General features: G+C 42.6%; 3 protein-coding genes across 6 annotated transcripts in view; 1 reads left to right on the top strand and 2 right to left on the bottom strand.

Moving 5' to 3' along the window:
- Positions 1–7,937, bottom strand: part of LOC127750442 (uncharacterized) — a 27,057-nt gene extending 19,120 nt beyond the window's left edge. The window contains exons 1-5 of the mRNA XM_052272141.1: positions 7,680–7,937; positions 4,441–4,567; positions 1,908–2,075; positions 1,627–1,797; positions 858–1,091 (exon numbers count right to left, since the gene is read on the bottom strand). Of these exons, the coding sequence (XP_052128101.1) occupies positions 924–1,091; positions 1,627–1,797; positions 1,908–2,075; positions 4,441–4,521 (588 nt within the window). The 5' untranslated portion in view covers positions 4,522–4,567; positions 7,680–7,937 and the 3' untranslated portion in view covers positions 858–923. The remainder of the gene's footprint in view (positions 1–857; positions 1,092–1,626; positions 1,798–1,907; positions 2,076–4,440; positions 4,568–7,679) is intronic.
- The window catches only part of LOC127750443 (uncharacterized), a 37,648-nt gene extending 29,027 nt beyond the window's left edge, over positions 1–8,621 (top strand). For all 4 annotated transcript variants that reach the window (XM_052272146.1, XM_052272144.1, XM_052272145.1 and 1 more), the window contains one exon: positions 8,395–8,621. In XM_052272146.1, the coding sequence (XP_052128106.1) occupies positions 8,395–8,592 (198 nt within the window). In that variant the 3' untranslated portion in view covers positions 8,593–8,621. The remainder of the gene's footprint in view (positions 1–8,394) is intronic.
- Positions 8,622–12,717: 4,096 nt separating this feature from the next.
- The window catches only part of LOC127750437 (uncharacterized), a 16,083-nt gene continuing 11,823 nt past the window's right edge, over positions 12,718–16,977 (bottom strand). Inside the window, exons 2-5 of the mRNA XM_052272137.1 lie at positions 13,377–13,571; positions 13,121–13,186; positions 12,995–13,027; positions 12,718–12,904 (exon numbers count right to left, since the gene is read on the bottom strand). Coding sequence (XP_052128097.1) covers positions 12,813–12,904; positions 12,995–13,027; positions 13,121–13,186; positions 13,377–13,571 — 386 coding nt within the window. The 3' untranslated portion in view covers positions 12,718–12,812. The remainder of the gene's footprint in view (positions 12,905–12,994; positions 13,028–13,120; positions 13,187–13,376; positions 13,572–16,977) is intronic.

The following is a 16,977-nucleotide window of genomic DNA, read 5'->3' as shown; positions in this document are numbered from 1 at the left end:
AAAATACCCTCTAGCGTCTAAATGGTTGGAGCTAGAGCAAAACGGACAAAATTTTCGCCCAAAGGGCTCTACTTTGATGAGTTACCCTCTAGGAAACCAGAAAAAAAATATTTTTAAAAACAGTCATTTTTGGGACCTGTGGTTTTTGATTTTTTTAAAATCCAAATTTTGAGCTAGAATGCTCATCTTCGAACTCGATCTGTCTTTTTATGACACAAAACGACCCTGAAAATCCCAGGTCGCTCACTCAATTCGTTCTCGAGTTATCGTGCGGACAGACAGACACACACACAGACACACAGACACACAGACACACAGACACACAGACAGACAGACAGACAGAAAAAGTTTTTTCCGACCAGACGGAGTAATAGGCTTTGCTAATCGCTCAGCCAACAATTATTTTACTTTGAATATTATTTAGTAATACCAACAACATTTCATAAAAAATTATTACTTCCCGCTCCAATACTGTGGTGTCGAACCAAGTATCCCTTGTGATCTGTGTACCTACTCATGTATTCAGTATTTCCTGCGTACTTGACAAGTACGCAGTAAATACTGAATACATGGACAAGTACGCAGGAAATACTGAATACATGGTCAAGTACGCAGGGAATACTGAATACCAACAAGTACGCAGTATTTCCTGCGTTCAAGTACACTCTTGGGTTTCCAGAGCAGGATGCACACAAATTTTGTGCACCTTCTGCGGCAAACCAAGTCCAGAATAATTATTTTTTTCAAGTGAACTAGAGAATGTAAACGATTTGATCTGTTTAGCTCTACTGTTTCCAGTGCTTTTTGAGTCTTTCCTTTCTTCTTCCACATTCGATGGAAAGGTCTGTGCAACTCACATGTATAGTTCCATTTCTAATCTGCTCGCAACTTGTAATGCAGTGCGCAGGCCGCCGTCCTCTCTGTTATGCACGTACTCTTCGGAAGACGGTAGTGCCCTTGAAACAATAATGCGTACTGCCGGAAGATTCTAGAAAAAACGCCTTGTTTTGCCATACAGCTCCCTCTAGCGGAAGGTGAAGGGCCTGAAGTACTTTCATATCAAGTACGGCGTCACGCATATGATACGTTCCCTGAAACGAGGTAGAAAATGCCACTTCACAGAAAGAAAGCACATGAGGTTGAGCTTAAAGGGCACAAGGAGCAGTTACTGGTCGAACAAAGGAAACAAATTGCACCTTTAAATAGGGTATTTCGGGTAAGCGGAGCGGCGGAAACGGAACCGGCTAGTTCACCGCTGGTTGCATCTCTGCTGCTGATGCGCGGGGGAGAGGGAGAGGCGGCGGGGCGGCGCAGAGTCTACTGCGCATGTGCAGTTCGCAGGCTGAGACGGATCCAGCAGCCGCTCGCCCGTTCCGTTTCCGCTGCTTCGCTTACCCGAAATACCCTATTAATTTGATGCACGCCCGATCAAGTCTGGTACAACACCGATACAGAGTAAAAGTGCCACATGAGGTATCGCAATGCCTGTTACGCGGCACGTTTGGCACACGTTTTCCTAGTTTTAGTCGATTGTTGGCTTTTCAATCTTAAATCTTTTTTATTGCATAAGATGACTACTTTTGTTATTGCTGTTTAGTCTCTTTTTTGAATAATTCTACCACCTACCACTCGAGTAGGGCACGTATAATCCTCAACAATTGATTTGACAAGTCCTCCCCATGGCGCCACGGGGTCCATCCACACCTTGCAGGGATCGGACTGAAATCTCCAATTTCCAAAATGCTCACACGTGTTGCTCGATACGACATCACGACAGCGAGTCATCTCCACTCGTATCTGAAAGTACGCGCGTCTGATTAAGTTAGACTACAAGAGTAAATTCCAATGATTAAATTGATTAGCTGTAAACTAAACCAAATAAATTCACCAAAAACTACAAAAGTCACCTCCGATATACGCTTCACAGTCCGAGTGATATTAAAACTGGCATTGAAAGTGTAGTTTCCGCGGCCTCTCATTGAGCTTGAGTTTGGCCCGAAGAATGTCATTGCGTTGTCGGGCACTCCTTGGCACTCTTTAAGGTTCAAAATCTCTGCCACGAGAGGTATAGGCGCCTAGAAAAAAATAGCAGCCAATAATTTGAACTTTAACCTCGGGTTGTTAGAAGAAACAAGCAGGCCCGCCTTTAAGCCAAACGGCAGTGCCAGCTCCTCTTCGCTCCGCCGGCAACTCCGTTCGGCAGGGGCCAGGCCTGCTTGGCCTGACGGCGGCGATGCCGAACATTTCTGTCACGCGATTTGCTGAACATAATCAAATGATGAAACGGGCCTTCGGCTCGCTAAAGCCCGTCGTCTTTAAAATTTGACCCGTAGACACGAGAAAGGGATGTGTAACGGTGAAGCACCGCGACTACAACCCACCCTTCTGCTTAGAGAACGTTTTTAGCCCGCCCTTCTGCTTTGAAAAAGCTATCCAGCGGGCTTATGCAAACGACCTCGTGTGTGTCTGTCTGTTCCACTAGAAGGAGATGTGCTAGAGACTTGAACTTTTCAGGGTATCTTAAGATCCACTCCTAGAAAACGAAACGCCTACGGCAAATCCTGGCAACCACCCGTAAGGGTGTGAATGGGGGTGTCCAAGTTTCAAAAATTATCCCCAAAAGTTTTTTTAATGTTCTCCTAAGGGGTAACTCGTCAAAGTAGAACCCCCCCGGGCGAAAATTTCGTCCGTTTGGCTCTATCTCTAACCGTTTAGGCGCTAGATGGTCTTTTTTGACGAAAATAAGCTAAAAATTGCCGTAGTAAACAATAAGTTGTAGAAGAAGGCCTAAAAACCGCAAAATAGAAATGAAACTCCCCCCCCCCACCCCCAAAACACGTTTTCTAAGCAGAAGGGTGGGTTGTAGTCGCGGTGCTTCACCGTTACATCCCCTTTCTCGAGTCGTTGGGGCAAACTCAAAGACGACGGGTTTAAGCGGGCCAAAGGCCCGCTACATCACTCGATCATGTTCTTCAGCAAATCGCGTGACAGAAATGGTCGGGCCGCAGGCCTGACCATCGCCGCCGGCAGGCCGAGCAGGCCCGGCCCCTGCCGAACGGAGTTGCCGGCGGAGCAAAGCTGGCATCTTCGTTTGGCGGAAGGGCGGGCCTGCTTGTTTGGGCTGGGGGGGGGGGGGGGGGGGAGTTTCTTTCCTATCTGGCGGTTTTTTAGGCCTTCTTCCACAACTTATTGTTCACTACAGCAATTTTAAGCTTACTTTCGTCAAAAAAAGACCCCCCAGCGCCTGAACGGTTTGAGATAGAGCCAAACGGACGAAATTTTCGATCACAGGGCTCCACATTGACGATTTACCCCTTACGAGATCATAAAATAATGTTTTTTCTGACTTTTTTGACCTACATCATTTTCTTTGATACACCCTTTCAGCCCCTTAGGGGTGATTGCCAGGATGTGCCGTAGGCGTTTCGTTTTCTAGGAGTGAACCTTAAGATTAGGGTAAGTCGTACATCGCTTATTTTCGATTCTTGGGTTGTAATAGTGTTTTCCAGACGCCATTTTGGATGAAAACTCATGGAAACATTTTTTAAGTTTTTTCCTTTCACGTTTTCATAACCCTACATTGCCTGTTATTCTGGCCTGCCATAAGAGGTGGTTTTGAAAACCTCAATTTTGGGCGTATTTTTTTCTTGACTAAACACGCAATTTTACGGCCCTCTGGGCAAAAACTGGGCAAAAATTTTAAGGAGAAGGCTCTATCTCAGCCGGTTTTCGAGCTACAAATTATTATTGGAAGGGAAAAGGTTGCTTATTTACAGCAATATAAAAACAATTCATATCATGCAAACCGGCAGAGATAGAGCCTTCTCCTTAAAATTTTTGCCCAGTTTTTGCCCAGAGGGCCGTAAAATTGCGTGTTTAGTCAAGAAAAAAATACGCCCAAAATTGAAGTTTTCAAAACCACCTCTTATGGCAGGTCAGAATAACAGGCAAGGTAGGGGTTATGAAAACGTTAAATGAAAAAACTTAAAAAATGTTTCCAGGAGTTTTCATCCAAAATGGCGCCTGGAAAACACTATTACAACCCAAGAATCGAAAATAAGCGATATACGACTTACCCTACTTAAGATACCCTGAAATTTTAAGTCACTAGCGCATCTCCTTCTAGTGGAACAGACAGACACACAGACAGATACGAGGTCGTTTGCATAAGCCCGCCAAATAGCTTTTCTAAAGCAGAAGGGCGGGCTAAAAGTGGCATTATGTTGTTTTTTTGTTGGTTTTTTTTTTTTGGGGGGGGGGGGGGGTAACCAAGTGAAACTAACAACTGCACTAACTGCACTACGGTGAAAGATGGAGACGAACGGACTAACTTTTGGCCTCGCTTTTAGCCCTGACGATTATGTTCAGCTATGCACATGGTCTTTCGAACATAATCGAATGGAAACATGGCAACAATACGGAATATACAAAAGTTCTTACCAGGAAACTTCTCGCCATCGCAACCTTCGCGATAAGTCCTACCACTAAACACAGAAATGGCACCATGCTTAACGGGCACATCTCATTTTATTTGCAGAATTGACAGACGTGTGAACCTTTTTAAAACCTGGAAAATTATGCACAAAGTTACCACCCTCAAAGGCCCATCAACACCCTGGTAATCGTGCGAATCGTAATAATTAACGTAATTAACGTTTTAACATGAGTGAGGAGCTAGGTTTCACATCCCAAGTAACAGAGATTTGTCATCAATATGTCACTATGACATCAAATTTTGGCCAATTTTGTTTTAGTCACTATGACGTGTTTTCCATTGAAGAAAATGACTATTTTTTGATGTCAAAATGACATCATATTGATCATACGGAGTTTTTAAACAAATAATATTTCTGGCCACGTTGCAGACCCTTGCCCTTGCGGCACTCTGCTTGATGGTCTCCATCTACTTCCTCAGCGTCGCACCGCCATAATTTGACATGAAATGCTATCTACAAGTGGGATTCGAACCCACAACCTTTCAATCCTACGTGTGACATGCTAACCCCTGATCCACGTATGGATCTGTACGGCATTAGCTTACGTGCTCCCAGTGGTTTAAACCCATGTTTACATCAGCTGATGTCATGTTGACGTAAACATAACAATTTCTATCATTGTGCAAAACAGTCAAAAATTTGTCACGTTTTAGTCTGGGTCAATAAGTTGAAGTTGTCAATTCCAAGTCACAATGTAGCTGCTGTGACCTGTTTGATAAAAATTAGGTCAATATTATCTCAGTTTGATGTATTCTTGACTAATCTCTGGTACTTGGGATGGTTAATAGAAAATTTAACAATCTATGTAAATTTTTGAGTTGTAGCGGTGCGCCAAACAACATATGCCCATCAGTCATCTGATCAATAAACGTATGTCCTGCGTGATCTGGTCAACCAACGTGTGTCCATTGCTCCAGCCACTTGGACAGATGAAAAAGACACTGGACATACGTTTGTTGATCAGATCACTCTGGACATACGTTCATTGGTAAGATCTGATGGACATACATTAAGTAGATCAATAACATATCATGAATTAGTTAATATGTGTTCTGACATTTTTCTTGCAAAATGTATGCCTAAAAGAAGCTAATTTTATGTTGTGTTACTGGTTCACTAAACATATGTCCATCAGTCATCCGATCAATGAACGTATGTCCAGTGGGCCCTAGATGAAATCCTGGCTGACTTTAGTCAAACCTCAACTGAACTTAACAGAAAGGCTAACTGAAGTGAACTGCTAATATCCGCATTTAACTGAGGATAGCTTTTATTTTTCGTGTTTTTACAAACCTTATCCGATTTTATTTCAAACTTTCCTGATCTGTTTTCAGCTAATTAATCGCTTCTACCTTAAAGCGAACTAAATCTGTCTGATGACATCGACTGAGCTTAGCTGCGCTTGTGTCTTTTAGCTAGACCAACTGAATCGGGCTGAAACCCAACTGAATCTAGCGTAGCGTCAGATATTTTGCCGCCAGTTCGTTTCAGTTAGCTTTAATCCTGCCCTGTCCCGACTGAATTAGACGGAAGGTTGTCAGTGTCCGACTGGCCGGTGAATACAATACTAAGTTCAGTACTAAAGCTGTTGTTTCCAGTCTGCCGCTCACATCTGAAATAAAATGCCGAAGGGCTGATCTTCCTGGTTCGCGGTCTTTACAAACATCAGTAAAACCACTACGTAAAATTAGGCGAAAATAAGGACTGAAGAAAGCTGAAGTCTAGCTGATACCCGGTCCGCATGTCTTACAGCAAAATTAAGTTGATTGTCAACATGATTCAGTCCTAGATTTTGACTGTTAATTGATCCTCTGTAGCTGATCTTACCTAAAGTGACCTTCACCTGATCACACCCTAAACCAAGGTGCACAAAAGTCACTGCTCAGCTCGATCTGATGAAATGGCGGCAAAAAGTCAGTCCTCGACTCTAGCTGATACTTACTTAATTTTAATTCAAGGTGGCTGAAAAGTAGTCGCTCCTCCGCTCCAGTAGATGATGACTTTAAATTTGTAACCTCATGTAAGAGCGGGTAAAATCAGGTAATATCAGGTCGGTCAGTTAAAAGCGGGTAATGTCAGTTCCTTCAGTCGGACCTTCAAATTTATCAGTAAACTGCAGCTAGGATTTCATCTAGGGTGATCTGATCAACAAATGTATGTCCACTGTGATCTGACCAACAAACGTATGTCCAAGTCTGGAGCAATGGACATACGTTTGTTGACCAGATCACACTGGGCATACGTTTATTGCTCAGATTACTGATACTGTTCTAAGGAACGTATGTCCAGGTATCCATAAGTATCCATATGACCTACTGATTTTAGCAACTCAAGTTACTGATATTACAAATGCTTTATATTTTGTGATTCATTGTGTGCAGAAGTCACTGTCAAAAGCTTTATTAGTTCTCACTCTAGAAAGAAACAAGTAGAATGAAAAACCATCCAATTAATTTGATGCCAAAGGAGGATACTCGTCCTCTCATGCATGGTGTAATTTAGAGCTTTGCATACCCACCGATTGAAAAATATCAAATGGTAACGAATCATACTACCGCGGGTCAAGGTGTTCACAGTTAAGTCAATAGATGGCGCTGCTCGCGCATGCGCACAACCAATTTTATGGACTTGTGTTCGCGTTTTGAATGTTTGTAAATAAAGCATTAGTCTAATTTTCACTGTATAATTATTCATAGAAAATACTCAGAAACTGTTTATCACATGTCGAAATAGCCACTTGCAAAGTATTGCGTGACTTGATGGTATTTTATAGGTATTATGTCGATTCTCGACCGGCCGAAAGGGGCTGAAAAGTGCCTCCGTGGCGAACGGCCGAACGTCTCTCTTCGTATTTTTGATTCGTCATTTCTGAAAATTATGCTTAGAAACTCAAAAAAAATCTCTATTATGGGTTCATTAAGTCGCAAAATGCAACATTTGGTTATACCTGTATAGCTGTATGTGTTACCATTTCTTCGCTGAAAGTGCGGGGGTCTAAATTACACCGAGCCCGAGCACAATACTCGTTCTCTACCTACGATAAGGCTTGTCGGGAGGCAAAGAACGAGTAAAAACCTCCTCCCGAAAAAAAAAGTTATTTTGGACATACGTTTATTGACACGATTACCAGTGTATTGTGCGTATATGCTGAAATCTAGATATACATTGGGGTAGGATTCTTACCGTTATAATAGTGGCACAGGCTGCCCAACCGAACCTATTCTGGTCGCCGATTGAAGGAGTAATGCAAAGAGAGTTGGTTGCCAGAGTTAGAAAAAAAAACACTTTGTGTTTCCGGTAGCGAGTAAAGCAACAATGATGGAAAGGCGAACTCATCACACTCAGCGACCGGAGGGCTACTCATGTTTATAACCGTCATCCTCTCGTTGATAAAAACAGCCCATAAAGTGGCTTTTATGGTTACCAAAGCAGGTGACCTAATATTTTGAAAATAGAAAAAAACATTTAAAGAAAATACAGTTTGACATTCTCTACGCGATTATTCTTTGATGGACCTGGAGAGCACCACGCACCACTTCGATTGTTGTTTGAACAGCCTGCCAGCCAACCGGAACACTGGTAAAACAAAAGTGTTAACTCCTTCCTTTAAAAGGCAATAAGGGTTAGAGCCTTTACAAAGACACTAAAACTGGCAAAGGCACTAATTTTGAGCACTTTTTGGGGTGCGTCGTGCCTTGTTCAGTGCCTTTGAAAGGCACTAAACTAAAAATGTGTTTAGTGCCCTAGGAAAGGCACCACTTCGCACCTTTGTTTTACCAGTGAAACATGACTAACAGTATCAGAAACAAGCCTTGTTCATTTATAGTATCACCGTTAATCCTTGAATTTACTTTAGCAGATGATGTTCACACATCTTTATGTTTTGTCGTCGTGACAGAAGTCTGAACTGATCCGAGCCAGCCAAATGAACCGCAGGATGACGAGACTCCAAGTCTGTTTTGGATCTGCAATGGTGGGCTCCGTCTGGCTTCAGGTGTGCCTGACCGGCCGCGCCTACAGCCCTATCTGGCCGATGCCCGAGAGTGAGCTAGGCCAGCTGTACGTTTCCTTTAACAATGACCATGCAATTAAATGAAGCAGTAAACAAATAACTATGTTCAGAAAGCTTTGGGTCATAATTAAACTAGGGAAGAAAAAAAAACCTTTTTTTTTATTCGAAGGAAAAAAGCGTTTTTTACCAGGAAAAAAATGGGGAAAAACCAAAAATTTGGGAAAAAATGATTTTTGGTATAATCGGGTATAATACACCTAAATAAAGCATATGGATAGTAATAAGGGCATTTTTATCTAAAACGTCGGTGTTTTAATGCCAACTCATCCGTTTGCGCAGCCTCGATAAGCTTGTTTGCCTGCATGAGGTGTGTGCTGCCTGCTGCCTAAACGGTCTGCATGAAATAAGGGCATCATCTTTAAAAGTTCTTTCATGTTTTCCAAAAAAAAAGAGATCAAAAAGCACTTAGTATTCCTAGAGTGAGAAATGGATTTCATAACACAATCAGTGGTTAACACCCGATTTGCTCAGATTGTCCAATAACCTAACTTAGCTCCTGAGGGATTGCCCATATAAGTTAGGGATACTATTCTGCATAATAACAAAGATAAATAAGGACTCCTACGGAAAAAAAATTACCCCCACCCCCCTTCTCCCTATATTTTATGATTACCCACTAATAGTGGAATTGGGACATCAAACTGCATTTTAGTATATTCCTTGAGGGCAGGACATACGAGTAGAAAACTTTCGCTTTCGATTCGGATCGAATAGCGCTGCCTACCTGTCGTTTCGAAATTTTCCAAAAATACCCTACCCCTCAGAGGCACCGTCAGTCATGGTAGCGGGTGAAGGGCCGGAAGATATTGGTGGGCAGTAGTGTAAAATCACGTAAAACATGCTTTTCCGTGATATTATAATATAGAAAATAGACATCTTTAGATGGCGATAGATGGTCTAATGCCCATCTAGCAGGTCTAACTGTGTAGACGTCTACACATAGATGTTTAAAAGATGTTGATTATACGTCTTCTGCCATCTTGTCTAACTGTAGATGGGGTGTAGACGCCGGGAGACGCTCTACATCCTATCTAACCCATCTCTGCGTTTAGATGTCTTTCTGTAGATATGGTATAGACGCCGAAAGACGCTCTACTTACTATCCAAGCAATCTATACATTTACATGTGTTGCCGAAGATGAGGGGAGGGGTGGACGTCACAAGGCACTCTACGTCATTGTCTAAGCCATCTAAACGCTAAGATGGCTTGTGGTACATGAGGCGTCAACTCCGATAGCCGTTCTACTTAAGGGAAAACATCTATGAACTGAGACGTCTTAACGTTACATGACGTGTAAACGTCAAGGTATACTCTACTTCTCGTCTATGCCATCTATGCTTTTAGATAAGCATGCTTTCTCGAATTTCCGCCAGATGGCGCATCTTTCGGACAAGGGCTGTTTTTCGTCTTTATGCCAAATATTTCTTAATTTTCTAAATATTCCGTTTCGACTTGTTGACATTCGGGAAGAGCGTCATTTTATCAGTGTGCCAGCACGTTTTATTTGCAGTTAAAGATAAAATTCACCATTTTGTTCTACGTAGCAATCCATTCTCGCTGACCACTCACATTACGGGCACATCGACCCTCAGCGCCTTTCCGTCTGATAGTATGGTCTCTCAAACAGCTGAGAAAACTATTTAATTTTTGTACTGTGTGGAAAGTTCCAATAGGGCCTACGTTTCACACCTAACGCCATAAAGTTGATACTTGTTTTATCTTAATGATAAAAAGCACTTTTGACAGGACTGCCCTATCACCAATGTAGATTCTCTAACATCTAATTCACGTCTACACAACGTCTTTAACGAATCGAAGCGTTGACGTCCACGTCCACAAGACCTCTTACTGCATAATATACTTCTATTCCATGTCTACACTTCACCATCTAAAAGATCTCATTTTTGCGGCCAAATTCGACATCGATTAGACGTCTATGGTAGATGGTCATTAGACGTCTAGGCATCTATTCTTAGACGTCTTTTCGACATCTATGACACGTCTACTTTCTATAAGGGAGCCCTCAAAATCTTAAAAAAACGTTTTTTCCTGTTTTTTCGTTATTTTCCAGGGGCCTCGGAAAAAAACGGATACCCATTTTCTTCATGGTTTTTTTCCTTGTTTTTTTTCCGGTGGCATTCCCTAATTAAAACTAGAGTTTTCCCGGTCGGATTTGGTTCCTAAGCATCAAAGTTTATTTTGGGCCCTTTTAAATGGCTCCAGGCCAGGGATAGGAAAGTTACTTTTAAAAATGTAACTAGTTACAGTTGCAGTTAGTTTTGCTAAAAATGTAACTAGTTTCAGTTACAGTTACTTTTTCTTAAAGATTGCCGTTACAGTTACAGTTACATTTTTTTCGACAAAAATTGTAACTAGTTACAGTTACAGTTATCCCGGTAGTTTTTGAGTTAAATTGGTCGTTGTTTTCTAATAATTATTTTGTAATGGAAAAATTGTTTGCAAGGTAGGCGATTACGCATTATTTAAAGTCCGCAAAACTCTGCTTTCCTCGTCGTGCTAACCCAAGGTCGCCAAGGCCGGGCGAATGTGAACCGTGACAAATGCGGCAGAGCATCTCGAAGACCGCTCTGTTGAAACGGATATACGTATAATTGACATGCAGTAAATAAAAGGGTCTTCCTCCTCGACCTCGCCGCCTTGCTTGCACAGGCCTGCACAGACCCAAGATGAGCCGAAACAATACCGTCTTTCCAGCTCCTTTTCCTTCATTCCTCTGAATGCCGCGCTAGCCGCAGACTCCAGATAGCACATTGCAACAGAATGTGGATAAACGGGAAAGTAATCTCATAGTTTTTAAAAGTTCTACTGGGCAAAAATAACTGTAACTGATATTAGTTACAGTTACAGAAAAAAATGTAACTCGTTACAGCTACAGTTATTTAGTTTGAAAATGAAACTAGTTACAGTTTCAGTTGCTACAAATTGTAACTAGTTACAGTTACAGAAACTAGTTTAGTTAAATTTTTCCCATCCCTGCTCCAGGCCCCAGCAGGGTAAACAAGGGCAACATCTTTGGATGCTTCCAGAAAAGCACCTCGAAAAGCGTTTAAAGAAAACAAAATGAGTCCAGCCAGGAGCACTAACTGATGGTTGAACTGTTACTTGGAACGAATATGTGCACTGCTTTGGTCCTAAACAGCATATGCCACATATTGTTTTGAAATTGAACAAAACTGGTACTGAAAATTATTGAAACAATGCCGGAACACGTTCTAAACTTTGGGTCTATTATTAAAGTGACTTGACTTAAACTTCCATAAGAGGGCACAGGGGTAAACGACTGCTCAATACGTTCACTGGCGTTAGACTGGTTTATTTGAGGAACTAGTTATATACACCAGAAATGGGGCGAATAAAGCATCACACAGTTATATACACCAGAACAAATCTTGTCAATAAGGGCCTCATGAGTTATGCACCCCAGGGGGATCCAAAAGGGATCATCTGGGGTGTATTACTTTTCCTGCCGTTATGCACCCCAGCCGGTGTACATAAGCCCATAAAATGTTATACGCACCGGAGAAGATCCCGGGAGGGATCAGCGGGGCGTATTACTTTTTATCCCTTTATGTACCCCGGCCGGTGCACATTAGTCTAAAACATGTTTTAAGCACCACCTGCCAAATAAAATCCAATTTTTTAAAGTAGGACAGTCTAAAAAAAGATATAAGCACCAGCCGGCAGATTAATTTTTTAAATTAGGACCAACCGAGGCATTATAAGCTGAACAAATACTTTAAGCACTAGCCGGCAAATAAAATCCAATTTTTAAAATTACGGCCAACCAAGGCTTCTGCGAGCAAGAACTAAAATTGAAGAAAGAAGAATATTGCTTTTTATTTTGTTAAATCATATGCTGTTTTAGTTTGGCCTTAGAGCCCAAAACAAGAAAGGAAAGTGTAGAGAATGTTTTAATTAATGTTTAAAATTAATACTTTATTGTTTTAATATTGCTCTGACTTATTTCAATAGTGTGTTGTAATGAGGAAACAATCAATGCTCATTCAGGATGTTGAAAAGGAGATAAATAATGTTTTATAAATGAATTTCTTAAAAAGGTCTATGTAGTCTTTTAAAGTAAAAATTTATTCAAAAAAGTCATATTGAACATGCAATGTTTATGGGATAGAGTGCATCTGTGAGAGACTATGTTTGTACTGCATAACAGCAAAAAATGCAATAAAAGAAAACAAATCTGTCTGACAAATATAGCATAAAAAATTCAATTGAACTCATAGGATGTACGGAGACGCTTTGGCATATTGATTTGCCTGACAGGTCTTCCAGTATTTTGATGAAGCTCTTTTAAAACTTCTGCAAGAGAGGAAGAAAGTATATGAATAGGAAATTCAATGTTAATATCAGTCTGTGTACTAAATAATTGTAATAATGAGATAAAATTACCTTCTAGAGCAACATCATTGCTGTGATCTGAACCTGCAGGAAAAATATAAAATTTCAGGGGCATACAACAAGAGAAGACAAAAACTTCATGACAGAGAGATATTAATGCAAAGATGATTGATGTACCTCTTTTACTACTGCGAACTGTAATGTTGGCCCTTTCATCAACCGTGGGTACCACAAAGACTTCACCTATAAATAAGGAAAATAACTGTTGTTTATAGTCAGAAAAATTAGAGATATGAAAATTTAAAATACATCACACCTTGGTAGATTGGACATATAAGAAACAAAATCCCAATTTTTCTAACACATTTGCCGGGACCCAACTAAATACTCTTCTTCATATGGTTCACATAGAAAACAAACAAATTATTCTAACCTGCTCTTTTGCACTTCAGGCAAAGCCATATGTCGCTGTCATCAGGTGTCACAGGTACAGCGCAAGAATTTTCTTCTGTGTGCACAGGCACACCACATACGTCACAGAAATCAAGATAGTTGAAAACTCCAGGAGTTTTCATACAAATCTCACAGGTCATCCGCCACTCCTCAATTTCAACCTCCACCATATTTTCTGGGAAAAAAAGGAAACAAAGTGATAAAAGTAAAAGATAGGGACAACATGAATTGAAAATAGAAAAGGCACAAAAAGTAGCAATTGCTTTTTGTAGTATATGACCATCAGGAGAAACACTAGATGGGTGACATACAAATCTGTCGGAGTTTTTAAACAGATGAACAGAGATAGAGCGAAGAATGGTATGTTGATCTAACGTCAAGAAGTGAGCACAAATAGAAGGGAATGTGCAAAGAAACAGTTACCATAGCCAATATACAGCCACCATTTTAAAAAATCCACCTTCAGCAGCAATCACACTGTACAAATGTCTTAAGTCATGCTGACTTACCAATTACTTGTCAAGTACTATTAAGAAGAGCTTTATGGTGCCCATAAGAGTACTTGTTATATGAGTCCTCAGAGCATTGTTGAAGAAGGCTATTGAAGTCCTGAAGAGGACTATTTAAGTCCTGTAAAGAGGACTAGTCCTAAAGAGGACTTTTTGAGCCCTGAAGAGGGCTGAGTGGGCGTCATGGACAGGAAGGCGGGCCCTCCGGCCCTCCTCACATCCGAGGAGACATAAAAAGAGGAGGAAGGGAGGGGGAGGGAAAAGGGGGTGATCAGTTGCAATCTCAGAGCGTCGATCAAATCAAAAGAGCAAAGGTATATCCCAGAATTGCGCAAAAGGAGAATTCTTTCAACAAGTGTAATGGACTCTAACATCAAAACGTTTATAGTCAGAGGAATATTCACAGGATTTGGGGAATTTCGAGACAAGAAGGTCTAACAAACAGTGCTATCTTCCTCTCATAGCAATGACTTCACGATGCAAAAGCAACCAGTCTGTCGCTTTGAGATTACACCTTAATAATGTAGCCAGAGTGAACTATGCATGCTGCCTTAGCAGACGATTCCACTAGTCCATTCAAAAGGGACGAGCTCGGCAGATTCACGAGAGGCTGGGGTCCGTTCCGTTCCGAGCCCATCACGTATGTAGTTGGGCGGTGAATCATAACACACTCCCTCGGCGTGGTTGGGGCGCGGGCGGGGCGCGCGGGCGGGGCGAGTCCATTTCCGGTGTCTGTTTGCACCTCCAGGGTCATACTGGGGTCGTCATCGGGGACCTCGAGTGGTCGCCGATGACGACCCCAGTATGACCCTGGAGGTGCAAACAGACACCGGAAATGGACTCGCCACACTCAAAAACCCCTGTATATGAAATTTTGTGCCAATCCCGACATTCTAGAATGTCCCCCAGCGTGCGCGGCACGCTTATGTTATCGCAACACGTCTTCCATCCTCGGGCGATATCTATCGGCTCAAAATCGCCGGACAACAGTCAGAGACCGCTCATTCGACGCGCAATAATAGCCCACGCAACTTTTACTTCGGTAAAATTTCAGCCTTGTTGGCAAAAATTGAGAAAATTGAGAAATTAACCAAATTTCCACTCTGAAATTTTCTAGTAGCAAGTTTTGTGGTTCGATAACAGCCGTAGCGTTCAACCAGCCGGTCTCGAGATAACACCATCCATAAGCTACATCGTTAGCGATCACAACGCAAAAAGAAATTTTGTTCCAGCGCAATTCGCACAATTGCTATAGGGGTTTAAAGGGCCCGGTGTAGTGCGCCCGCCTGGCAGATAGGCAACCCGCTATCCAGGCTGTCCGCACGGACCGCGGAAGTGGCTACCAGGCAAAATCAGCTTAGGACTACCATGGGAACATGTGTACAAAGTTTCATGCTTCTAACCAAAAGTGCAGGGTTCGAGTGCTTAACGACCGGACTAGGCCGACCGTCGGTCCGCCCGCGCTGCTGTGTGTTATGGAACACACAGGAAGGGGCGTGAATGTGCCCCGTGACACTGCGGAGAAAACAATTGGAATATATGTGGCCCTAGCCGTCGGAAACCCATGAGTCTTTTGTTCCCAGCGGGTATTAACACTGTGAGAAATTTTTGTACATTCTACAGGAAAATTTTCCACATGAGTTGTAAAATTACAAAAAGAAAATGTAAATTTACCGGCATCGGCTCTAGCTCTGGACCTATTGGAGCTACAGCGTCCAGATTTCGGCTGTAGATTACTCAAGTAAAACTGAATAGATCCTAAAGTGGGCGATCGCCTCACGCACGGAAAACGAGTTTTATATCGATTCAAAGTAGGGTCCTAAGGGCAAATTCGTAGAACACCGATTTCTCAAAAACTATTCATCTTACAGCGACAAGGCTTTGCAGGGCAGTTTATATTCATGAGCCGAACATTCCTGGCTAGTCTCCATCCACTGGGGTAAAAAATAAACAAATAAAAAAATCCCTCTAAAAGTCAAGGGTCGAACCCGCGACACGCAGCCGGAACGAGCTGCGATCCGGCACGCAACTGCCTGCGCTATCAAACCACACTCGTAGAGCGCGATTCAGCCCCGGTATAACAGTCACTATCAAAACATACACTACTGCCGGCTTGGTGCGCGGCCCCAGGCCCGCGAAGCTAGAATAGCCCCCTATACGCCGCACGAAAAAAAAATATAGCACCCTAGCTATTTTTTTAGCACTGGTGCTAAAAATTCGTCAGCATAGGCCCAGCTAATTTTTTTTAGCTCCAGTGCTAAACTTTTAGTTGTACAGCTAACTGAAGCAATGGTCTAGCTGTATCACCAATACTATTTAGCAGTACAGCTAAATATTTTATCCCGTAGCTACTTTTTTGGCAAGGGTGCCAAATTTGCCTGCTAAATCGATTAGCACGGAACCGATTTTTATTTTTTTCCGTGCGCTCCGTGACACAAATTTTTACGTAAATCCCCGAGTGATAACTAATCTCTGCGCATTTCTTATTTCACCTCAACGATCTTAAGACAAGTATGCTGTATGTGTTGAGAACTCTCAACAGAAATATTGAAGGTTATAACTCTCTTAATTTGTAGAGGGAGTAAGTTTCTTACACAAACCTTTTCTTTGTGTGCCACGTTGAAAGATGCATGTACTCGTCTCACCCACTAAACATCTTGCAATAATTACCGCGTTGTCAAAATTGATAATATCAGGATACACTGAGGCACATCTTTTCAATGCATTACACCACATTCTAATATGGCGACGGCGTCACTACGTGACGTGGCGTGGCAGACCACTATCCTGGGCGCGTTCGGGTATGGAAAGAACAGGGCGGCGGAGCGAACGCGACCGCCGAGCGCCCGCCCAGCACCCGCCGAGCTGCCGAAGCCCAGCTCGGCTCGGCTCGGCTCGGCTCGGCTCGGGAGCGGCCGACCGCCGCCCAGACAGTCCCGAGCAGTGGTTCGGGCGTTCGGGTGTATTTCGGCCGAGCGGGGGGAGCGCCCGGCGAGCGCCGTCGGAGCGCCGAAGCGGCTTCGTGCCAGCGCTGGCCCGGCTGGGGCTCTGCTCCCACACTCGCCGTTCGGC

Source organism: Frankliniella occidentalis, unplaced genomic scaffold, assembly GCF_000697945.3.
Source record: "Frankliniella occidentalis isolate FOCC.00 unplaced genomic scaffold, Focc_3.1 Scaffold190, whole genome shotgun sequence".
NCBI lineage: Eukaryota > Metazoa > Arthropoda > Insecta > Thysanoptera > Thripidae > Frankliniella > Frankliniella occidentalis.
This window is presented reverse-complemented; position numbering and strand designations above follow the sequence as displayed.